This window comes from Acanthochromis polyacanthus, chromosome 10 (assembly GCF_021347895.1).
Source record: "Acanthochromis polyacanthus isolate Apoly-LR-REF ecotype Palm Island chromosome 10, KAUST_Apoly_ChrSc, whole genome shotgun sequence".
Classification (NCBI taxonomy): Eukaryota; Metazoa; Chordata; class Actinopteri; family Pomacentridae; genus Acanthochromis; species Acanthochromis polyacanthus.
This window is the reverse complement of record NC_067122.1, coordinates 23,825,335-23,851,408: the sequence shown is the minus strand read 5'-3', so window position 1 is coordinate 23,851,408 and position 26,074 is coordinate 23,825,335. Positions and strand designations below refer to the sequence as shown.

The 26,074-nt window shown below is 40.8% G+C and overlaps 1 protein-coding gene across 5 annotated transcripts in view; it reads right to left on the bottom strand.

Annotated features, from left to right (window-relative positions):
- Window positions 1-26,074, bottom strand: part of gria3b (glutamate receptor, ionotropic, AMPA 3b) — a 92,645-nt gene that overhangs the window by 25,387 nt on the left and 41,184 nt on the right. For all 5 annotated transcript variants that reach the window (XR_007944744.1, XM_022196252.2, XM_051954782.1 and 2 more), the window contains exons 4-7: window positions 17,295-17,482; window positions 3,897-3,950; window positions 1,024-1,185; window positions 184-351 (exon numbers count right to left, since the gene is read on the bottom strand). Coding sequence is in view for 4 of the 5 variants with exons in the window: in XM_022196252.2 (XP_022051944.1) it covers window positions 184-351; window positions 1,024-1,185; window positions 3,897-3,950; window positions 17,295-17,482 (572 nt within the window). In the remaining variant the exon portion in view is untranslated. The remainder of the gene's footprint in view (window positions 1-183; window positions 352-1,023; window positions 1,186-3,896; window positions 3,951-17,294; window positions 17,483-26,074) is intronic.

Sequence of the window (26,074 nt, the reverse complement as noted above, 5' to 3'; positions counted from 1 at the left end):
CTGGAGGCAGAGGGAGGAGAATGGCTCTGCGCTCTCTTCCCTTCTCTCTGTCACTTTCCATCTTTATCACACTCTCACTTGCTATCTCTGCCGCACTTCTTCCAGCCTTTTCTTTAGTATTTAACCCGCCACACTCTCCCTCTCCTTCTCTTTTTTCCTCTTCTCCCCCCCCCTCCCCCCTACCGTTTTGAGAGCTCTCTCGATGTCGATGCCTTGGCTCCAAGGTACGGCGGGATTGGCTAGACAGTCTCCAGCGCTGCCTCGGCGAGAGACATCCACACGTTGACGCCGCAGGTACCTGAAGGCCTCTGCGATCACCAGGATGGCGTCGTGGGTCAGAGCTGAAGTGTACTGAACAACAAAAAACCGCAGAACACGCAGTGAGGCAAACACACGTGATGTGGGGCAAAATATGAGAAGACTGCAGGATTTGCGGGTAAAGTGAGGCAGTTTATGTGTTGTAATAATAATAATAATAATGAATTCGATTTATATAGCCTGCAAATCATCTCAGTGTTTGTGAACTCTGATGATGAAATTCGTTTGATTAGACAGTGTTGTTGAGAAAAGTCAAGTCTTTTCCGAGGGGCAAAACCTCTTTCAAAACTTTAAGCGCAGAGTTGGGGAGGAAAAAAAAGAGAATTAATGTGTGATTTTATCTCCCACGCACTTCCCCTCCAACTTGGCGTGACCTTTCCACCGCTGAGGGTTGAACCACTTGTTTGTTGACCACTGCACCATGACTAAATCTAATTAAATGCCATTCAAAATCCATTTCTTTCTTGATCATTGTTTAATTAGATGTAAATTGAAGCTGCAATATAACCTTGGCTTGCACTGCCTATCGATCTATTGATTGCTCGGAGGGATGCAAAGCAAAGACGGAGGAAGTGAAGGGGTGGGAGGAGGAACGGGAGAATGACAAAAGCAAACAGAGGATGAGAGAAGGAGAAGAACCGATAGAAAGCACTTCAGAAGGGATGGGCGTTGTTCCCACAGAGAAAGGCCTTGCAAGCACAGTACCTTCAGAGGAGCGTTTCGGGCTTCTGGGAATTCTCTTTCATCTAGTCGCTCCCAGCGCTGCATAAACTGCTGCACAATCGGATTCTCAGGGTTGACTATCTGAAACCCTGAAATGTTGGCTCCCCCAGCGAAGACTTTGTCCAGGCTCACATTGGAAAATCCCTGACATGAGACAAAAGGGGGAGAAGGAGGGGAGGAGGGAGGAGGAGACACATGTAACTTGGTTTTTCTTTGAGGTGTTTTAATATAACCTAGGGCAAAGCACCAGAAAAAAAAAATACATTAGCAGCAAGTCTGGCAGTGTGCAAGGTGCATTTTATTAAGAATCCTATGCTGTATCAGAAAAGCAGCATGTGTTTGCCATTACACTGAAGCAAATGTTTCTCTTTGTGGCGCAACCTGAATTCATTTTCAGATAAACAACCAGCCAGCAGATACTTTGGAGTCTGTGTCGTATCATGTAACGACAAAGTGTTTTACTTGAACCAGCTGGCCTACTTTCATTCAGAAATGCCATGCTTAAAAAACAACAACAACAAAAAAAACACTTTTCAATGCATTTTAATAAAAACTCATGCTACTCCAGCTGCCTTTAAATTTCCTTTTTCACCCCAGAGCCATGACAGTTATTTCTTTTTATGGTGAAATTGCTGTTTTTTAAGTGCAGCATTGTGTCATGGTGTGCAAGGACATGTGTCTGAGCGCTGCATAATCACATCTTCTAAAGTCGGGGAAACAGCAGCAGGAGATCAGCCAGTGAGAGCGGGTCTGGCCTTCGCTCGAAAACTCTCATGCTAATATCAAGGCTAAATGAACGTTTCCGTCCCCAGAGTGTGGGAAAAGATGGCTGCCCTCCAAAGAGAGTTAAAAAAGGTTAAATGCTGTTTATTTATTACGCAGGACACTCATTTATACCCAAATCTGTGTATATTCGTTTAAGTAAATATGCAATGTAGTGTGATGGTGAGATTCTGATTTATAAAGCATGCAATCCATTTATATATATATATATATATATATATATATATATATATATATATATATATATATATATATATATATATATATATATATATATATATACACAGTGCCTTGTGAAAGTATTCGGCCCCCTTGAACTTTTCAACCTTTCGCCACATTTCAGGCTTCAAACATAAAGATATAAAATTTTAATTTTTTGTCAAGAATCAACAACAAGTGGGACACAATCGTGAAGTGGAACGAAATTTATTGGATATTTTAAACTTTTTTAACAAATAAAAACCTGAAAAATGGGGCGTGCAATATTATTCGGCCCCCTTGCATTAATACTTTGTAGCGCCACCTTTTGCTGCAATTACAGCTGCAAGTCGCTTGGGGTATGTCTCTATCAGTTTTGCACATCGAGAGACTGAAATTCTTGCCCATTCTTCCTTGCAAAACAGCTCGAGCTCAGTGAGGTTGGATGGAGAGCGTTTGTGAACAGCAGTCTTCAGCTCTGCCCACAGATTCTCCATTGGATTCAGGTCTGGACTTTGACTTGGCCATTCTAACACCTGGATACCTTTATTTGTGAACCATTCCATTGTAGATTTGGCTTTATGTTTTGGATCATTGTCCTGTTGGAAGATAAATCTCCGTCCCAGTCTCAGGTCTTTTGCAGACTCCAACAGGTTTTCTTCCAGAATGGTCCTGTATTTGGCTCCATTCATCTTCCCATCAATTTTAACCATCTTCCCTGTCCCTGCTGAAGAAAAGCAGGCCCAAACCATGAGGCTGCCACCACCATGTTTGACAGTGGGGATGGTGTGTTCAGGGCGATGAGCTGTGTTGCTTTTACGCCAAACATATCGTTTTGCATTGTGGCCAAAAAGTTCGATTTTGGTTTCATCTGACCAGAGCACCTTCTTCCACATGTTTGGTGTGTCTCCCAGGTGGCTTGTGGCAAACTTTAAACGAGACTTTTTATGGATATCTTTGAGAAATGGCTTTCTTCTTGCCACTCTTCCATAAAGGCCAGATTTGTGCAGTGTACGACTGATTGTTGTCCTATGGACAGACTCTCCCACCTCAGCTGTAGATCTCTGCAGTTCATCCAGAGTGATCATGGGCCTCTTGGCTGCATCTCTGATCTGTCTTCTCCTTGTTGGAGGTGAAAGTTTAGAGGGACGGCCGGGTCTTGGTAGATTTGCAGTGGTCTGATACTCCTTCCATTTCAATATGATTGCTTGCACAGTGCTCCTTGAGATGTTTAAAGCTTGGGAAATCTTTTTGTATCCAAATCCGGCTTTAAACTTCTCCACAACAGTATCTCAGACCTGCCTGGTGTGTTCCTTGGTCTTCATGATGCTCTCTGCACTTTAAACAGAACACTGAGACTATCACAGAGCAGGTGCATTTATACGGAGACTTGATTACACACAGGTGGATTCTATTTATCATCATCAGTCATTTAGGACAACATTGGATCATTCAGAGATCCTCACTGAACTTCTGGAGTGAGTTTGCTGCACTGAAAGTAAAGGGGCCGAATAATATTGCACACCCCACTTTTCAGTTTTTTATTTGTTAAAAAAGTATAAAATATCCAATAAATTTCGTTCCACTTCATGATTGTGTCCCAATTGTTGTTGATTCTTGACAAAAAATTAAAATTTTATATCTTTATGTTTGAAGCCTGAAATATGGCAAAAGGTTGAAAAGTTCAAGGGGGCCGAATACTTTCACAAGGCACTGTAAATAAAACACATACATGCCTGTTCTTTTCAGCTTTCACAAAACCCCATAATCCACTTATTGTGCACGCACATTTGTGCTCACAGATGAGACTAAGTTCCATCATATGTAGCAAAAAACCTACTAAGTCCTAGGGGAGCAACACGGTCATTACTCACCAGATTGGCCAGAATGTAGTGGTAACCACGGCTGTTCTTCCCCAGGGTCACAACCTAAAGGAGACAAACCATACAGTAAACCACCCATGAGATGAGAGCTAAGCGGCCGCAGCGGTCTCTGTAAATGCAGCGATGTCCTGCGAGTACACAAGACACCACCAAATTCAACACAAAGCAAAGTCCTCTCATGGAATAACAAGGCGGGGAGCAGTAAGAGGAAGTGTTCATTAAGCTGGAATGGATAATAAGGGAGAAACAGGAACAACGTGGAACATCCTTGAATATTCTGCTCACTTTGAAGTCACTCAGGCATGTGAGTCTTCAGCAAGAGCTGGACAGAAGGTAGAAATTGGAGGGGGGAAAAAAACTATTTCAAAGGAATTTACAGTGAGACAGTAAGATGTAGATCTCTCTCAGCTTTTGAAAAAAACATCACACCTTTGGAGCATAACAGCATGTTTCAACCCACGCAACTTGTCTGAAAATAGTAAGTGGTGTTCTAAGCCATTCCATCACTGTGGCACTAACCATATGCTGCCTTTTTATTGTAGATTTTCCTCTTCCTTTTGTTCTGGGCCTGCAGATAAATCTAATAGCAAAACTCGAAATTGACCTGGCTTTCTGTGCATTACATGCTGGACAGGGTTTTCGACTGGGCCTCGTGAGGTCTGTTATTTATGAGTGTCCAGTCTGTTGCCGATGGACTTCTGAGTGGCTGCCATACTGAAACCTGTCAAGCATGTCTCGGTTTTCATCTGCCTTCTACAAACACGGCAACACAAGTTTACAGCAAAATCAGCATGTTTGCACATGTTCTGGCTCTGGCTCTGTCACAAAAACAAACTGTCAGTTTATCATCTGTTTGTGTGTGCGTGTTAGGCCGGGGACGCTGGATATTTGTTACTGCGGATCGTTTACGACGTTCCCGCTGAGTAGGAGAGAGTGATGAAAAGCACTCTTGTATCTTCACATCTCAGGGTGCAGAAAATGTTTGAAGAACATTTTCAGTTTCACCTGTTTTAACTACAATTACAGCGATTCGTTTAGCTATGCTAATTTCATCTGACCTGGGTGCTCGGTGTGCAGTAGCAGCAAAACAATGAAATCTTTGCTCGGACTGACTCAAAAATTAAACAAACCACTTATGGATGTCTGAAGGTTGTCCACAAAGGGGGCAGAAGTTGTTGGTATTTTTCACTGAGAGGGTTGCAGGAACACACAAAGCCCTTCACTCATGCTATGAAGCTTGCTTGGGTGGGTCAGCGTTCTCTGACAGCTCCCCCATCATTAAGGCTTTAAACTTCCAACGCTTCAGGATGTCAGACAGACGGGAACAAACCAAGAAAGTGAAAGAGAAACAAGGAGGAAATGAGCTGATTATAATGCAGACATAGCAGGAGCTGGCTTTTAGAATCCATCAATCCTGATTCTAATGAGCAAGTGACAGAAAGCGTCATGAAAGGAAATCTCTGCAACACTTTTACTGCTGTGATATCAGAGCGAGACACATCGCAGTAATTTCTCACATTTTTTGAGAATTTTCTTTTGGACTTTAAGCCCTGCTGCAATTTTCTCTGCACTCCTTCACCGTGCGCTAACCTTGACTCTGGCTCAGAGCCTCCTCACACCTGCCCTGGAGCCGGGCAGAGAAAGACCTCACCACCTGCCTGCAGCCTGCAGCTCACAGCCGGCCTGGCAACGGCTACAAGCAGCAACCTTGGGATGAATCGCAGCGAGACACCGATGACACAGAGATGTTCAGCACCTCCGGCCAGAACACGCAAACCTTTCACCCCCAACTCTTTAATTAGGCAGACGGCAAGACCCAGCTCCAGTTGAGACGGACAGATTTCATTGTTGCTCGTCGTGATGCCCTCTCCCCATAAAACCCTAATAACTATATTTAAATGGCATTCATAAGAAATCATTCTTTGCTAAACGTCACTTTAAAATCCAATTGATGTGAGTAACAACACATTATTATCAGAAACAATATTTGGCCAGATTAGAGAGGGGAAAACAAATGTCAGCTTATTTGTGGAGATGAATAAGCAGCTGTTATGGCAAAGCTTTGTGTTTGTTTACTTTCCTTTTCAAAGTGACAAAAAAAAATCAATGCAGCATCTCGTGTACGAGCTCGGAGTCAAGATGTGACACAACTCTCAACACCTAGAGCTATTTATTACGTGGTGTCTGGTTTGTAAAAAACATGTCGGATCCCTTTAGGTGCTTAAATACAATGTAAAAACAAACAAACAAAATTCTAATATTCTGACAATTCAGAATATTAGAATTTAGAAATAAAACAATAATGAAAAAATAGTCATAAAAATGTAGTGTCCATACTTAAAATACATTTTTTATACTTATTTTTAAAACATTTATTGCTGAGTGAAGGATGCTTACATGGTTTAAAAACAATAAAATTATCCGTAACAACAACAACAATAATAATAATATATTACATATAGACAATTACACAAAATCCCTATCATTTACCCAAGAAATCTACATAAAATTACATACCTGTTTTTTCGTGTCTTAATTAACAATAATTACATCTTATTTTAGAAAATATATTGAACTTGACTTGAACAGTTACACGACCAGTCAAAAGTTTGGACACACCTTCTCATTTAGTGATTTTTTATTATTTGCATTATTTTCTGCATTATCGATTAATACTGAAGATTAACACTTTTTTGCTTACAACATATTTCCAAATGTATTCTTTTATAGTGTTGATGTTTTCAGTATTAATCTACAATGTATAAAATAATTGAATAAAAACCACTGAATGAGAAGGAGTGTCCAAACTTTTGACTGATAGTGTACATCTGCTAAATAAAAAAGGCAATATTGGTTAAATCAGGATATAATTTGTGAACATATTTTAACAGTATTTTTACTAAAAAGATGATTTCTTTGAAAAAAAACTGTTGTGGCTATTCACATCCCAGGTTTATAACGTCACTTTGCCTTAGACATTAAAATTTACAGTCCATTTTTGTAGTTTTATTGATTTTTTTAATGGATATTAAAAATACAGGAAAATCTATACAATGCAAAGACTTTTTTAAAGTAAAATGATACAGTGTTAATTAAATGTTATGTATTTACTGTGCATGACTTTATAGCTATATAAAACCAAGTACATATACAGCAGAGTTGACTGGTAAGATGTAAAGATGACAGTTTGTGTCACTGGAGTCCAGACCTGAGTTGCTGAATTCAGTATAAAACAGGAGAAAAATGCTTTTTTCCAGGTTAAATTAAATCCACCTACCAACAGTCTGTGGACAGTTTGAACAAATGACTTGCAGTGTATTAATTAGTGAGCTTTGGAGGTGTTAGGAGATGTTTTCTTGTTTCACTTTAGTCAGTCTTGGTCCTGCCCACACCCTTTTGTTAATCCAAGCTAAACGCATGAGAGCTAAAATCATTTTTCACATTTCACTCCTATGAATAAACTGAATAAAGTGTGTTTCCCTGAATGTTTAACATCGCTGCTATAATTCGGCTGATCATCATCAGCCTGAAATTGGCATTTTCTGAAGTCGAGCGTGATTTTGTGATTTTGCATCCTCGCATCATCCTCCCCCTCCCGTCCTGCACGAAGCCGTTTCTGTTGCTGCTGATCGTCTGTCGAGCACATCCACACAAACACAAGCCCACTAACCAATTATTCTGTTTCGCAGTGACAGTGAGGAGAAGAAATGTGTTTACCCCTTCAATAGTGCGGTTCCTGTTTTTCATACAGTCTACCTCTTGCTCATCGATCCGCTAGCTGGCTCCACCACCTTTTGTTCTGCAGCTGAGGAAGATGCTGCGCTTTGCAGACCGGGGGTTTTTCTTAAAAGCCTGATGGGGACAGACAACCAGGATGACCTTGGCTTCACCCTCATGCAGCCTCGGCCCCACCGGACGGAGAGCCCTAAATGTAAAACTACAGCTACACATTCTTAATAAACGTTTTCCTCCAAGTCTGACCTTTCTACTGCACAGTTTGCCACAACGCAGGAAGAGGCAGCCTGAAAATGATCGGTTCCCCAGAGTTTGTAAAGATCATACCGTTCACTGAGGCATAGGGAAAAAAAAAAGAGCAAATAATGATGCAATTATTTTTAGCGTCCATCCGAACTATGAAAACTCCACAACCAAAACACGACAACTCTGAACAAAACTGGTAAACTTTACTTTGTTTGGATTAAGGCTTCATCTAATTAATATCTTCACTTCATGTTCTCTGGTTGATTTCTTTTGAAATTAAATAACAGACTTATTTTCTTAAGTTTGAAAAAAAAAATCAAAGCCAAGGGAAATGTCTTTGATTAGTTTCTCTTGTCCATCCAACACTTCATACACCAGAGATATTCCATTTACAATCAAACAAAACAGAAAGAAAAAGCATCTCATTTAAGAAGCTTTGGTTCACTTTGCTTTTTGACAATGTTTTCTTTGATAAATGAATTAAAAAAATAAACAACATCAACATTGTTTAGAATTTTCTGTCAGTCAGCTATTGATTGCAACACTAACTAATGCAACCAGAAACCCATGTTTATCAGGGATTGTCTGAGAAACAGGTCCAGAAAACAGCCCATTAGTGCTTTTCCATAAGTGTCAGTGTTTCCTCCAAAAGGGAAAAACAAACAACGCAGTCAAAACTGTTCATTTGTTGTGTGCTACAAAGGAATATTAAATTGATTAAACCTAGCGAGGTTACTTTTCAATGCACTGAACAAATTAGAATTTTAGTAAATTGTATTGAAAAACACGGTGAATAAGAAAGCACACTCGGTGCTGCTGTGCTGACAAATAATTCAATCCATATTAAGACTGAAGCAATTTTCAGTTGTCCTTTAAAAGCCATAATCAAGAGCACGTGGATATGTCATGGAGCAGCCGCTGACAAATGCTTATTGATCCATTTACTGACGCTCACTTGTAGTTATACAATAGCTGCATCACGGTATTGTACATATTGTCTAAATTGAATATCACTGCCAGTAAGCTGCTTATAATTAAAGCTAAATTGGTGCATTTGGCAGTTTTCAGTCTCCCGCTTGGCTGCTGAGTTTACATTAGTCAACATTTTGAAATCACAGAATGAAAAGCTGCTGTTTATTTGGTGATCAAGACACTGATAAAGGTCTAACCGAGACTATTATCTAACAACCACTGATGTTAGATGTTGGTTAGCTGGTTCAGGGCTGGAAATGAAGCACATTGTAAACTAATGCGTGATGCACAAAACCTGTAAAAAAGAAAAAAAAAGAAAAAAAAAGCATTTTTATATTTTAAATACTGTTTTTAAATATTAACAAAATACATGTGCAGCATGCATGAAGGTAAAACTCGACAGTGTCATTTTATTGCCCAGAAAACTCATTAAATGCACATGCATGTTGATGCGACATATAAAATGACTGCGTAGGACTTTGAGGATAACTAGGCACAATATTGAGGTTGTAGACACAAATTGCACTCCGATGAAAAAAAGTACCAATCATATTTTCGGTATTAATCAGACAGTTCAGATCAAGCTGCACTAACAGCCACATGTCATCTTGTGGCTGCACAGAAACCTCCACTTCACATAAGATGAGACAATACAGTAAATTTGAGCTCTGCTTTGACGCAAAAGGACTTTCCTCTTCTTCAGCCTCCATTTTTACTTCAAGGCTCTTGCAGAAGTGCTTTTGGTGAAGCTCTCCCTAATTAACAGCCAGCAGTGGCTGAGCTACTTTTCTTGGCAGCGCTGATATATGCCCCTGAAGAGAGCACAAGTGCTGGCCTTCCCCCAAATGCAGAACATTTTCGAAACACCTGACTCATATTCGGATGATTATGTCTATCATTGCTCTGAGATACGAGAACAATTTGCGACTGGATGCCTCGGGAGGAAGGAATCTCTCTCTCTGACACTGCAGCTGAGACGCCCTCGCATTTGTGTGCCAGAACTTTGAAATGCTGAGACGGCGTGCCCTGTTCTCACTGAACATGATCGGGGTAATTTGACTGATAAGGTGAAAAGGGTTTGTGGGTTATTCGCTACATTGCTATACACGGTATAAAGTCACAACAACACGTCAAAAAAAGGTAAAATTAAAAAAATAAATGAATGTCACAGTCGCAGCTCAGCGGCCTCAGTCTCTCATTGAGTCACTGAGTCAGCAGGTCACATTCTCCACCCTAATGATAACACTTTAATCCCATTTAATTCTGTAATCGCAGTTAGTAACGGGGCCCTCAGCAGCCAAGGTTGGTGGCAGGGATTTGAAAGCACCACGTATCCCTGGCTTTATGGGAAGGATTCGGCTATATTCCTCTGCAGCAACCTGGGGCAGTAAGCTGATGCCGAGATCAGAAGTGCCTTTCAGATCAGTTGAGACATTAGCTCACTTTCTTCTCTTTTTCCATCTCCATCTTTCGGAGCAAATCGAAAGACGTACCAAGCGGTGTTTCTTGAAAACAGTCAAAGTAATCAAGGAGCTTTGAATGCCCGAGAGCATTTCGTGTGGAGGATTTTTGTGCTGTAACTCTGGGAAACCAAAGAACACCAGAGTACATTTACTTAGATTGTATTTCAGTCCTAATACCTTTCGTTACATCTGTGTTCGCCGGTATGTTTACAGAATGCTGATACTGCTTCCCTCCTTTTTCACTGTGTCATCCACAACATTGATTGAGGACCTTCTTTTTATTGCTGACGTTTTTCTTTTATCTGCTGTTGGCAATCTGTCGTCCATTCTCTCCCTCTCTCTCTCGCTCTCTCTCTCTCCTTATCTCCCATGGTCAGATTTCCTTCCCTTTCTTAAATTTGATATCGCACAAAGATTTCGGATTCTATAATACATCCAACTGTGGATTTTCTCAGACTTCTCCATTCAAGAGCAAAAAGAAGGATATGGACAAACTCCAGTTCTCCATGGGGAGGCAATATGGCCACCATTAATGCCTCTACAGGCGGCAGAATGTTGTTCTAACAAATCCCCAGATGCACCTCTCCATTTTTTTCCTCCTCTTTTCACTTCTTATTGTTTTATTTTCTCCTCTCCCCTGTATGAAAATGCAGCTTTGCGGCTGGCAGAGCGCTCATTGCCTGCCTGTCTTTGAACAGCTTGCTCGCCCTGGGCCTGTCCCAGACGCCGTTCTTTTCTTTCCTTTCCTTTCCTTTCCTTTTCTTTTCTTTTTTTTTTTGTTGCCTGCCTCTCTTTACACTAGTGATGAGCAGGTTGTTGCCTCTAAGCAGACTCCAGCACAGAAATCCTTGGAGGAAACAGGGCCAGCGAGGAGCATAAAGATAGATATGAGCAATCTCGTAGATGGATCAGATTAGACATGACAATATATATATAAATATATATAAATATACGGTGAGGTGCACCCACATACACTGACTACATGTAGTCACTATTAAAAACCACGGTTATAACAAGTGGTGGAGCTGCAAAAATGATTACTTACGCTTCATTGTAGTTCTTGTTTAAAGCCTTTCTTTAATGCCGCAAATATTTTTTTCAGCCTCATGAGCTGAGATGATTCAATGAAATGCATTGATTGGATGTGTTTGAGAGAGCAGAGCTGGCGGAGACTCTCCCATTTTTGTCATAAGGGAAGGACTGCCACAGGGTTAATTTATCTGCAGTGCAGTATTGATGGAGAAGTCCTATAGACGATAAATCCTGAGTGGTTGTTACAGCATAAAATGATAATGGCCCGGGTGTAGCATTCCCCTCAGCATCCCAGAACAAATTTGTCGGGAGGCTCGCTCTGCTCTTATACGAGCAAACAAAACTCGGCCTGATGCAGCAGTATGCAAATCCTTCTCTTAGCGTGTTTTTTTTTTTTTTTACATCATGTCCAATAAAAAATGAAGCCACATAAAAGCGACATTTAGTACGAGGAGAGGCACATTCGCTGCTTTGTGTGCGTCTGATGAACCCTTCATCAGGTGAAAGGAGTTGGGATAAGAAGAAAAACTAGTCCATTAATTGATTAGGCTACCAGAAAATTGACGAGCAGCCACTTTAATAATCCTTTAATCATCGTCCTTTAATCATGGAAGAATGTTGTAGCTTTTAATGTGAAAAGATTTGCTGTGGTCTGTATCATATATGGATGGCCTTGTGTTTTTATATTTAGTCTCTATGCCTTTTTCACATCTTGAATGCCCCTGCTGCTGAAAGATGCAGATGTAAGAAGGTTTTATATAATGGAGTAGTTATCCAATAGAACAAATCATTAATTGAAATCATTTTCCCCGACAGCCTAGTGTCACATCATGAAAAATACAGAACAGAAATAGACTTTTAGAAATTCCCATAGAACACAAAATGTTCAGACAGTTAAACCTGTCTGTTTCTACAGCTAATGATGCAATTACTACACAGAGATATTTGTCTTCTGGAGAAATTCTGCTTCACACAAGGCTTTGCACTGCGGTTCATCAAACTAAATGATTTTGAAAGATTTTCAAGTACCTTTGGAGTTTACAATGCTTTTGATAAATCAAGGAATTTGAATTCAAAAGTGTGGTGATCCAAACATGATTGCTATATTTGATCATTTTAATCAACTTAAAGTTCTGGTAGGCAGTATTTTCTGGCATTATAGGGCCAAAATTCTTCTAATTTAAGTGGTCTGAGAGGAAACTAGACTTCAGCACCTCTTCTTGGCTCTGTTTTCAAGCATCAGTAAACACATGATGGGAAGTCTTTAGCCAATCACAGGTCTTTACACCCACAAAGAAAAGCAGAATGCTGGGGTGCAATGAAAATGAAGAACTTTAACCAAGAAAAGGGAGACTGGAATCCTAGCTGAAGCCACAATGGATATTGACCTGCGGTTTGACTATCAGGAAGGTTATATATTTTCTGACTTCTGTTAGTTTTAATGATCAACCAGAAGAACCAAAAGAAGATCCTCTGAGATCCCCAAGTAAAGGTATTAATATTACAGAGTAATACAACTATAAAAAACACTATATAGTACAGAGATAACAAAATACTGTACTGCATGTATCTATATCAGAAGTATTTTCTGTGCAGAATGAGCCATTTTGAGGTGTACAGAATATTCTTGTTCTTGATGTTATTACTGATGGTGTATTGACATGTGAACAGCATTTGTAGCTGAAAGACAGGTCCAAGTCCAACTAATTTCATGCTTTATTAGCACAGAAAAGAAGAAAACATATAGCTAAACAAACGTCACGGACTAAAAAGTAAATCTTGCTTCTAAACGCTAAGTGTAAAGACGTGTACAATAAAAATAAAGTTCTACATTGTACTAATTTCAGTGCTTCAGTGAATCCCCTGCCCCTTTATGTCCTTTTAGCCATTTAGGAAGATTTCTGAAACACTGAAAAACTGCAACAGTTCAGAAAACTGGCCTCGCCAACCCAGCGGAACCAAAGCACGAGCAGCAACTGGACCAAAAGTGGTGCAAACGAAGAGCTTTTCTTTCTGTGCAACAATTGTACCAAATTGTGCAAGCTCAACGCTCACCTATTCAAGATAACGCCACACTCCATGAACTTCATTGCCTGGTATAAAGACATTCATTCTGCAGTGGGATTACTCAGACTGAAATCATAAAACTAAGCCACTGAGCTGATTCCCATTTCCCCCAGCAATCAGCTAGCTGGATCTGCCTGGCCTCATGATCCTCTCTCAGCAGGCAGCGACCTTGACGGATTGAAGCGACATGTCGACATTACGCCTCGCAGGCGACGGCCAGGGCACACAGGTTCTGTTCAGACCATCCCACCAGTCCATAACAGATGAAACTCTATCTGTCTACAATCATTGGTTAATAGAACTACAGCAGCAGGTAGAAGCAGCGGGTTTCCACATAGCTGACAGCGGGGGCCATTTTTGGTGTGATTGCCCTCATGGGAGCCGGTCCATTCCTGTTTCAGAGCATAATGGTAAGACCCAACAGGGGGCAGCTGCAGAGTGAAGTCCAGCAGCTTCCCTGAATGTCTCTGACTCATCCATATTGGCAGCACTGGCCAGATTATTTCAATTAGCTGCAGCAACAAAAAAATAAAAATCCCACGCTGAGGTTGTCACTGAAACAAGGGGCAAAACTCAGCACACTGCTGTTCTGAAGGTTAGCTGCTGCAAACGCCTTATTTTCCCCCATCTGCGCTTAAACAAAGTTTAGACAGAAAAATGTATGATGGTGAAAGTGGGGAGGAATATGCTCACCAAGAAAAAGAGATAATTTAGTAATGGGAACAAAGACAGGAGCAGGAGAACATCAAACAGATTATTGCTCTGCATCCTTATTACTGTTTGCAGGGGGGGAAAGCAATTAAAGACGCAACCATTAATATGCCTCACATGTGATTTGTAATGAATATTCTAAGCATTTCCTAAAAGCTGATGCATATTCTTAACACAAAAAGGAAATAGATTTCAGTATAGTCCCTGGATTGTAAAGGGGTGGAATTTTGCAGCTCAAGAATTAAATTAGACACAGCAAATTAATACTAAAAGCAATTCTCCTTTAAACTATGACTCTGGGATCAAATTAGATTCATAAAAAAACAAGTGAAACTAACAGTCGTTGAGGGGATATTGTGAGGCAAAGAGAAGCCGATATCTAAATGAATGTTAACGAGCACAATCCAATTCTGGAACTGATTGCCTTATAAGCAAGCAGCGGCAAGTGGAGGTTTTGGGTGGAGTGGGGCAGGCGAGCGGAGGAGATGCATGGCATAATAGCCACTCATCTATTCATGGTAATTGTGTTTCCCCTACTACAAGGGTTGGTGGACCTTTCATTTCCTCCCCAGGCAATGGACGTGACAGAGGAATGGACGGGTTTGGGGTTGTTAGAAGAGGATTAAAAGGGCTGCATCGTCAGTGGTCTCTCCAAATGGCTGCTCACACTCAGACCTCTCCACCTCAGGCTCTCGGGCAGTTTCAACCTACACTGATTTTTAAACAAGACAGCCTCAAAGTTAGCCTCAAACACCAAATGGAGTCCCTCAAACATGAGATTTGCTGCTGTGTTTCATAAGATTCAATGCGACTACACGAACTCGGCTTGCACCAGTTTGTTCCAAAATTAGCGTGCTATTAAAACTCACATATGCAGCAGTTCAGTAGTTCCAACAATTTAGAAGTTCTCCTTTCACTCTCTCTCTAATTTTATTAGTGTGCTGCACAGTCATATTTTGGAGCTTTTATTCTAAGAACAGCTGCCCTTTGCAACTGAAAACAACTCTAATGAGAGTAAAATAAAACAGTAGCAATGAATTAAAACTTTATAAAATGCAAAAGAGCTGTAGAGTCCAGTGATAATTCTCTGTGGATTAGTAGCTATGAGCAACACCTTTTAACACCTTCAAAATATGCTGATTAGGAAGCTTAGAGTGGAAATGAGATGCTACAAAGGCCAAGGTATCCTGACCTTTCGCTCTTATTATGAACCAAGCTTCCCATAATTAAAATCATTCATTCTTTTGTCCCACTGACTGTGTATAAAAATGGATAAATCCTCTGTGACAACACGCTTAGGTTCCCTTTGGAGTGATTTTAAAGCTTAGCATTGTTGCTATAGCTATTGCCATCACGACTGCATCAAGCCTTGCATAGCCAGACTATTCTACAGCGTAGAATTCTGCAGCAACTTACTAGCATTTTGCTACAGGGGACAAAACTGCTTTGGCTTTCTATCTTAATTGTCAGATGGTGAAGCTACATGGATCACCTTAAACTGGTGGAATTGTTTTGCATGCAGGGAGGCGAGCACTATGAAGAAAATGGCTAATTCATAGAAATAAATGGCAGAACTGATTTAGTGTACAATCCAAACCCTCTGCAAAATGTAAAACCTTTGGCATGGTAGTTAGTTAGCCCGCAGGCTGTTGATGTTGTTTCTCACAGTGAAAGGGATTTTGAAAAAGGTAACATATACATAGCAAAAGGTTTAGGAGAAATCCATGTGAAATGCTCAGCCAGTGGCAGATTAATAACAGGAGCCTACACTGGGTGAGTCAGACTAGGCAGTGCCTGACTAACTCCTGTCTGATCCAAAAGTGAGCAAAAGAGATATAGCATAAGTGGACCTAATGTGGTTCATGCAAACATCCCTGGGCTATGGACAGTCCTATGAAAAACACCCACCTGTCACTCAAAGCAAATTTACCTTTAATTATATGTTTTTAACTGCAAGTCTTAACGTAATTTAAAAAGAAATAAAAATAAATAAATAAAGATGTGCTCTCTGTCCAGCTGTCATAAATGGGAAAATTAGCTTTAGAGACCAAAACCGTGTTTGTACCAGGCTGTAAATGTGTTTACTTCTGCTGTACAGTTGGACATATTAACATGGCGTTGTGTGAGGATTGACTCTATTCTGGTAAGCTGAGGAAGTGTAATTTTTGACACTTTTGTTTTAGCTTCATCTTCAATCCCTTGAGGTTGCCCCTTTTTCCAATTCTCTTTGCCTCCTATGTGAAAATGTCTTTCTCATCACGTTTACATGGGATCTTTAATTCCTCTTTAATTACGAATTTAAACATTAATTCCGAATAAACTTAATTCCGAATAAACTACCTGGTTTATTCTGATGTTAATTCTGAATAAACTAATTCCTGTGTACGTTCTATTCATGTATACAGTTGTTTCCGCTTTATTTAATTCCGGTCATTCTGCGCATGCTTGGCTCCTCACCTAGCAATGATGTAGCGACGTACATGTTCTGCGACCTTACTGGTGCAACAGAAGTAGTACGCCATTGTCGAGTTGCTGTTTCAAAACGACAATAAAAAGCAAAGCGAAAAGCGTGCTTTTTAGTTGTTCCTCCATGTTGTTGGGAAAAAGAAATGCTGTTGCAAATGGAGTTTGTTTTCTTCCGGTAAACACGAATACGTCACGTCTACTCCCTGTCCAATCAGAATCCTTTCCAACGCCCAAACGTGCAGTTCATGTAAACCTTAATTTGGAATTAATATTTACATGTAAACGCGAAGCACAAAACTTTAATTCCGAATTAATAATTTCAAATTAGAAAACTTCATGTAACCTTGCCCTCTTACTGCCCAGTCTCCGTTATACAGTTGTCCTGCCAAAGTCCACATTTAAGACAATTCAGGTGATGTAATCAGATTACTCAGATTTTAGAAATCTCCTCTAGAGCGACAGAAGACAACACTTTCCATAGGCTGAGTGATCTGCAGCAAATTAGCTCTGGCATATAAACCTGCTGGCTTTCATATCTGTTATTTTCTCAGTTAAATTTGCATGGCAATTTTGTGACTAAAGCTGGAAGCAAAAAAAAAATATAAAAAAATATAAAAACAGGGCTAGATGAACAGTGTAGGTGTTTGGTTATATAATCTACATGCGTTACCTCACGCACACCAAGTCTGACGCTCACCTGCTCTAATATTGTGTTGATCCTGTCCACCTCGCAGTCAATCACGTATTGCTTCTCCTGCCTCCTGTCCATCTCCTCAATGATGCGCTTGAACTCTGCGGCGTCTGTTGTGCTGCTAACAGAGCGAGCGGTCACCTGCCAGTTGTTAGCCACTGCTGCCTCCATAATGGCCTGCAGTATAGAGAAACCTAGAGAGAGGTGGAGATACAGAGAGAGAGAGAGAGAGAGAGAGAGAGAGAGAGAATGACCCGGAGGATTAAACACAAAAGCGATGGGCACACAGTAACAGTTATGCAAGAACTGAGTGGCTACTAATTTATTCTGGAGAGGTTTTTGCTTGAATCCAAAGGTTAAAGTCCATCTCATTACAATCTAAAATAGCATTCTAAAGTCTGCAAGCCCACTAAAATATTGTCTAGAGTCTAGACTTTGTGTGCCAGTGTGTAAGTGTGTATGAATTCACATTTGCATATTGAGGAGGCAATATCATAATGAAGTGAAAGGACAGAAATCGTATCTCCATAATATTAAAAGATCAGCAGGCGATGTTATTGGGCTTGGCATCAATTAAATTATGGCATTTAGCTCAGCCACATGTTAACTTTGACAGTGTGGCGATACACGCTGCGGCCCATGTCTCCTTGGAGAATCGTGCCAAGTCATTTAAAGATAAAGACAATGAAAGATTCATCCAGGCCAGTGGTAGAAAGAGATCATTATGCTACCAGAAGAATGAAGACCGAGCCTTTCTAATGATTAATTCACACGTGAAATATTTTCATTTAACAGAGCGCTCAGAAACACTATGGTCAAATCATACACCACAGAATGAATAATGTAGCCCTATTTCTGGAGGGATAGATTGCATGTAGCGCAAGCTGAAATAAAAATGGCTTAACTCTTTTCCAGTGTGCAATGAGTGAGAATGAACATGAAGGTTATTAATGAAAATCAAACACACTGCTGGTATTTCATTAAGCCAAGGACAATGCAATTGCAAACTGTATGTACAATAAGCTCCTTTTCCATATCTCTATTCATTGTTCATTGTCTGTTGAGTTGGTAACGGATACAGAAAAAGAAAAAACATGGCTGCAACAGCAGCAAATTCTGGCACACAAGCAGACATATACAGATTTTATAAGGCGATTATTATAGTTTGATGTGATTGGGTATTATGCAAATAGTCTGACACAGTCTGAACAGCAGTCGGCAAAGTAAACATTTGTCATATATTTTATTTTACTGTGAGTCATTTCTCTGTACAGCCTTATCTCCATGAACCGGCTGCAGACAGCCAACAAAGCCAGCACAGAGACCAAAGAAACAACAACAGCTATAACAAGAAAACCACTTTGTGACTCTCTTCATTTCTCAGCTTTTGCATTTCCCTTCCTTCCTATTCCATTTGAATGGTCAAGTAGTCTATTTCCATTTTCTTTTTTTTTTTTTTCTTAACTTGGAAATGCTCTGAGACTTCTGCACCGCGTGAATCTGTGCTCCTGGTGTGTTGCCACTACTACAGCGCACAGCCACATCTCCATCAGATGACCTTTTGGCAAACGGCACAGCAAGTAGCCGAGACCGACACACACTGTGTCAGCTGTCCAGAGGAGCAGTGGCATGCCTGCCTGGAGCCATCAGCCTGCCAGACCTCAAGGTTATGTGGCAACCTGGTTATCAGGTCACATCTCCGAGGAGTTAGCCTATAGTTTATGAATGTAACTTGTAGCACAGCATTCGGTGCAGATGATGCTGTACGTTGAGGTTGTGTAGCGATACTGACAGTCCCTCTGACGTTTCTGGGTCACACGGTTGTTTAGGAGCGGCAACAACCGAACAGCCAAAGCACAAGGTCTGAGGCTTTGTGCTTTACTGGGACAAAAACAATGCAACAGAGGCACAGATGTCTCACAACACAAAATCCTCTGAATTTTTCTTGGACAAATATCCCAATTTCCTTTGAAAGTGAAAAAAGAAAAAAAGAACTGCAAAGTGAAGCAAAAAACATCTGAAGCTTTTCTGAAGTATCATCATTTTTACATGAGCACAGCAGCAGCAGCCTCTCATGTGCTATACCTCCTCACATGTCCTCTACCTGAAGCAAAAAGTTACAGAACGAAGGTTTGAATAACATGGATGTATTATTCATTTTCCTGAGGCATATGCTCAGAACCTCACCAACCGCAAGCCAGCTGGATAGCATGGCAGACTTCCCAGCATTAAAAGCTTCTCACATTAAGAGATGTCATGCAGATTAACTGGGTCAAAACGGTCTCTGTTGGTTTGCAAACTGTTGAGAAGGCTGGTAAAGGTAAAAAATGCCAATGAACCACTTAACACATGGTAATCACATTGGGTGTACGGCACGGCGCTCTGGTGGGTTATTTGTCTCAGGGTTGCAACAATCTATTTGTTTTGTGAAGTGTCATTCCTGCGCTGTTTGAAAAAAATATAATATTTCTCAGTACATTTTAAATGACTGAAGAAAGAAATACAAGTGCTCAGGAGGGAATTGGGGTTTCATATGTAGTGCTGTGTCTAAATGAACAGCCTGTTTTCATTTTTGAGGTATGAGGTGCAAGAAAAACACGACTTCTGCTAACTCTTATGTGTGAGAGAGGAAACACTGCGCTGTCAGTCAGATTAGAATCACAGAGTGCTTTTATTTTGAAATTGCTGATTTGTGCAGCATTTGTCTCCTCCCTGCCTCTGGCAAACCCTGAACTGTGTGGGAACAATTGGATTCATTTAAGATTCACAGAAGATTCCATGCCTGCCTAGTTTTACATTTGTATGGAAATTAAGAGATGGAATCTAGTGGTGGTAAATAGTCTGTCCAGAAATGGATTACGTTTGCTCCTGTTTTCTTCTAAAGTCAGCAGAAAAGTTTATGTTGCATGATTTAGACTTCAAAATCAAAAATGGATGAAATTCGGTTGAGCGCAACTTAATCTGACAGGAGGAACACGACTAACAGTTCCTACTTCAACTCCTTTAGCAAGAAAAAACAATAAATCATTTTGTTATCCCGTGCTTTTCTGCGGTGATTTACATCTGCCATTCACTTTTCCCGGACCCGAGTCCATTTCTGGCTTCAGCCAATCAATGAATTCAACGTTCCAGCATTGGAGGCCATCACAAAAGCTTTGTGATATTTATTTCCAACATGGAGAAAAGCTATAAATCCCACACATCCCTTCGCCAACGTGAACCCCACAGCTGTGTTGCATCTGAAAATGTAATACAGTCAAGTACATAAATAATGAAAGACAACAACAAGGTTTCCTTATCACCACCTATAAATCCCAGCGGTACAAACGCAGCAGCATGCGGACGCTTCTGCTGATCGTGTTCTTCAGTGCTAATCACAGCATCAGGACAGGGAGCATTTTTACATGCAGCTCGTTGCCACCAGTCACATGATGCAGTGTAAGCATAAAAACACACAGAGCAGCGCAGGACAATATGTACAGTTCATATTTGTTGCATATGTGTTCACATTCAGATTACAATTTTATGCACAGAAAATCACCTGGAATTGTATTGCATGAATAACAATTCACTGTGACTTTTTGCATTTTTATACACAGCAGATTTGCACAGTCCATCTGCACACACATATTTTTTGTATTTCTGAATTTTACCCTTTGTGTGTTCTTTCCTATAGTAATTTCCATGCATCATCATTTATTATGAAGCCAACTGATTTCAGTCTTCAGCACAATAACAGTTTGAGTGAAAAACTGCAATGATGTGTCCTTCTAGAACGCATCCTCAAAGAACAAGGCAATGTCACGCTGACCGCAAGTAATCCTTCAAGTTCTTTTAGCCTTAAAAATCATCACTGTTTCTACTTATGTTGCCAGGATACAGGGCAAAATAAAGGCTAAGTCTGAAGACCGAAGATTGCACTGAAAAAGCAAACGCATGCTTGGCTTTGTCAAGGCTGCAACATGGTTGGACTTGCAAGTAAATGTGCATGTGGGGTCCTTCAGAGATGTTTGTGTGATGCCTCCTCTGTGTAACATGTTTCTTCCCAGAAGCATAATTTCAGCTACAGACGGGAAGCTATGAAAGTGAAGAAGAATTAGACAGAGTATCCCTGAGAAAGAGTGGTTGTGGGGTAACTGTAGGCTCAGAGATAGTGTTGTATGCCCAGGTCTGAGTTGAGTTTTTGAACATGTGAAGGTTTCCCAGTAAGAATGGGGGTGTTAAAGGGGAACTTCGGTTTTTTTCAACCTGGGGTCTGTTTTCATATGTCATTTCATACATGTGAGTGATGGAGAAATGAATTTTCGACATAGCTCCAGTATTTAGCCAGGCAGTCAGCTTAGCAGCTCAGCCAGCAGCTCAGCTAGCGACAAGTATGGGGCAAGAGGCCCCCCCGCATCAAAGTCCGCCCTAACGTGCTTTTTTTCCCCACACTGACCGGCTCGGATAGTCTCAACGAGTGTCAACGAGTGTCCCACAACATACTAGAGATGAGAAGTGAATGGAAATCTCCACATTACCTGGCGATCGTTCTTTGTTGTGGTCTGTATCCAAATCTCAGGATGCTAGAAAGCAAATCTCGTTCCGAAATCACGCGATAGCTCGCGCCAAGACACCGGTTTTGGCGCGAGCTATCACGCAATTCGGGGACACTCGTTGACACTCGTTGAGACTATCCGAGCCGGTCAGTGTGGGGAAAAAAGCACGTTAGGGCGGACTTTGACGCGGTGGGGCCTCTTGCCCCATACTTTTCGCGAGCCGAGCTGCTAGCTGAGCTGCTAAGCTGACTGCCTGGCTAAATACTGGAGCTACAGCCATGGCCATAGACCTTTTTCCGAAACGTCATCATCGAACGTCACCGCCGGTCACCGGCCCTAGCAACGCGATTCCGCCATTTTAAGAGGGGTATGCTTTGCCTTGACGACCATTACTTTCCCACGTTTCCCTCCCGATTTGAACGACCAAAAGCAGATATGCCCAAAACCTGCGCTGTTTTTGGCTGTAGTTCTCAGTCATGGAGCAACAAGAACATTTCCTTTTACAGGATTCCGACTGAAAAGGGCCAGAAAAGGACTTTATGGCTCACAGCATTGAGGCGGATTAACAATAATGGGACCACATGGAGCCCACAGTCAAAATGGTCCTATGTTTGCAGTCAGCATTTCGTCAATGGTATGTTGTGTTTCATGAAATTATTACCCCTTAACTGATTTTCTGAAATTATTAATTAATAAGCAACCACTTGCGCTTCAGTGTCCCGCCCGCGGTACACTTTGAGATCTGCATAAGCAATTTGCTAAATGTCTGAAAACTGCAAACGCGATTATACAAACACTATACGCCGATGGAAAGCTTAGATTCTCATGAATCCGCCGGTATAAACCACTTTCAGATGTGATTACCACAGCGGGTAATATAACCACATTTGTCCGAAAAACAACGAATATCCATCCATCCGTTCTCTATTCACGGCTTCAACGTACACAGCGCGACTCACATTTCCGGATTCATTATTACACACAGATGAAAATATTCCACAAAAAACGGCCATAATCCAACCTTGGACATCCAGACGAAACAAGCCAGTAACATATTTTGTCCAAAACATGTCTTGAAGTCGGTATATAATCCACGAATAGGTCGTTTTCAAGGAAATGCACCTCGCGATGCGCGTTCAATATTCCCTGTATTTCTCGTCATATTTTTATTTACAAATAGAATATTAGCGATTTTTTTTGTACTGAAAATGGCTGGAATTGACTGCAGCTTATGATGTCTATAATTATCTGAAATGCTGAGGGCTAGCTACTTAGCTTAGGCTAGTGCTAGCTGTGCTTCCCACAAAAAGTCAGGGGTCTTTCTGCTCACACTGCTATTTTTAAACACTCCTAAACTCAATACTGAACAAACAAGTCTCCCTTCTCTCCTCCCTTTCGTTCTGCTAACTACTATGCTGTAATCAGCAGCATTGTCCTCATTATTGTTAGCACCTCATACCCTTGGGCCTAGGGTGGGTAGAGCTCATTTACAGGTATCTGACTCTTAATTTTGATAATGCACATCTAACTAACATACATAAACTACTTCCACTTGAAATTAAAAGGTGTAATGGCTCACCCCGTTAGCTTAACATTTGCTTAGCATAGCGGAGCTGGTGTAGCCGTATCTTACAAGGCATTTATCATTCTGACATTGACCTGTATGCACAAAAACGTATAAATATAAGCATACCTCAAACAAAACGTATGAGTCCAGGCTTTTATAAGTCTTCATCTTCTCCATTGTGTGGATGCCTGGGCTGTTGATAAGGTACTCGTAAATGGAGTGCCATTGAAGATCTGGCCACATAGTAGGGTCGTTTTCCCATGAAACCAGAGGAATTTGGTACGGACATGACTGCAAACCAACCAGTTCTAATTTTTCTTGATACCGTAGCTTGGCTTTTGGCTCAAGATTTCCGAAATAATCAGCAGACATTTTTCTCCGGGTCAAAACTGCGCGGTTTCGGTGGTCAAATCGCGGTTGCTAATGACTTTGTTGCCCCCTCTTAAAATGGCGGCGTGCGTTGCTAAGGAAGGTATGGTCATGTGTCCCAGACTCTGACGTCACTGCGAAAAGGTCTATAAGTTTGGACACAAGTACCATGATGCTTGTGAATCTTAGAAAATACCACAAAATACTGAAGTGTTTGGGTGATAATACACAACTCCTGAGAACTATATTAAGTTTCATATTTAAAAAAACATCAAAAGAGTTTGGTGTGATTTTGTTATTCTTACCAAATTCGGTTGTGAAAGTACTGCATTTTTTTTGTTATTTTCTTCTAATATTATGTTTTGGAAACAAAGTTGTTCCAATTGTTGGAATTTATTGATAATATTATATCCCTTGTTGATTTGTTGACTAATTAAACTGGTGCTGTCAAAAAATATTAGTTATGTTCTGTAATAGACCTCAAAACAGACATAAGTCATGTTGTGTCCAAACTTATGGCCATGGCTGTATGTCGAAAATTCATTTCTCCATCACTCACATGTATGAAATGACATATGAAAACAGACCCCAGGTTGAAAAAAACCAAAGTTCCCCTTTAAGTTTCTGTTTAATCTCAAACACACACTTAAAACAACTGCAATAGTTTGTGGAGCAGTGTATAAACCCCTGCGATTTGGTGAAAACTCAATTATTTCTGCATTTTTCCTGCTATCAAATCCAGACGGAGCCCAAAGACGCCCGGTGTGCTTATAAATCAGAGCTGTTGCGAATGAGATGTTGTGGCAGTGTAGCGTACATTGGCTGAGTGAGAGCTGCAGTCCTCTTCTTCGTCTGTGAACCGGATCTTAACAGGATGAGTTTTGAAGCGTCACCCGTGGCGGCTCAGCAGTAATTGAATTGAGTTGCATCTAATCTCATTGCCCAGCTCCTTTGGTTCCCTGCCTCTCATTAGGGTTCGGTGCAGAGTGTCACAGGCCTCCATCTCTCTCTCACACACACAACAGTCTCTCATATCTCACAGTCGATTCGAGCTAACTAGGAAATTTAGAGAAATATTGCAAATTCCTCCACCTCAGCTTTAGCGACAACAGACTGCCGGCTTTAGAGACACGCAGCTATACCACTTGCTCATTTTATGCTGTATACAGAGTATTATCACTGGCATTACAATAATCCACATCTCTCCAAAACCTAATCTACTAATCTAATCAAGTAATGAAATGGAAGCAAACAAGTCACTGTTAACCACACAAGAAGTGAAGGGAACCACAACCTGCTGAAATTATCAGCAAAGAGGGAGAAATGACTGGCAAAAAACAACAATATATGAACCCATTTCTGAAGGATCAAAATCTCAGGGCCACATGAAAAAGAGGCATTGGCAGCTGAGCTAACAGTAAATGTGGCTGCTCTCCCTCTAACTTGCCAATCCTTTCGTAAATGAGGGTCTCTGTGGGCCGAAATGCCCTGCTGAGCTCTGTCCAGGGTCTCAGGGGCCATCAGAAACAACTGAATTGGAGCTACAAAGATGATGTCTTTGATTCCTAATTGTGAGGTCGGCTCGATACCGAGTTCGGGATTGAAGATCTGCAGAGACATGGAGAGTCGACTTTTCAGATCTAACAGTTGTAACAACATTTTTATATTTCTGTCAAGTGTCTCTTAGAGAGAAAAATAATGAGGCTTTTATGAATGTTTCATATACTGTATGCGCCCCATCTCACTCTGTTGATATCAGGTAGTTTTGAATTTTTTTTGTCTGCTTTTATCCAGATTTCTATCCTTAAAACATCCAGAAAAACATTCTTCATCGCTGGAAATCACACTACAAGTTGTTCATATTTGCGGTATTTCAACCCTTTGCATAATTTAAGCTGAAAAGACCATAAAAGACATTTGAATGGTGCAGCTAAAATGGAAGGCACATATATCTATACATACATATTTGTACCACCTGCCTAATATTGTGCAGGTCTGTTTTGTGCCATCAAAGCAGTCCGGGGCCTTTAAGGCTTGGACTCCACAAGACAATGGAAGTCGAAAAGTTTCAGACTCGTTTTTTTCATCACTTCTTAAAGATACTCGATTGAATTGAGATCTGGGGAACTTAGAGGACAAATCAACACCTTAAACTGTTTGTCCAGTTCTTTAAACTATTCCTGAGCTTTTTTCGCAGTGTGACAGGGAGCATTATGCTGCAGACAGAGACCACTGCCACCAGAGAATAACACTGCAACGACGGGATGTATGTGGTCTGAAGCAATATTTAAGAAGGTGATGTGTGTCCAGGA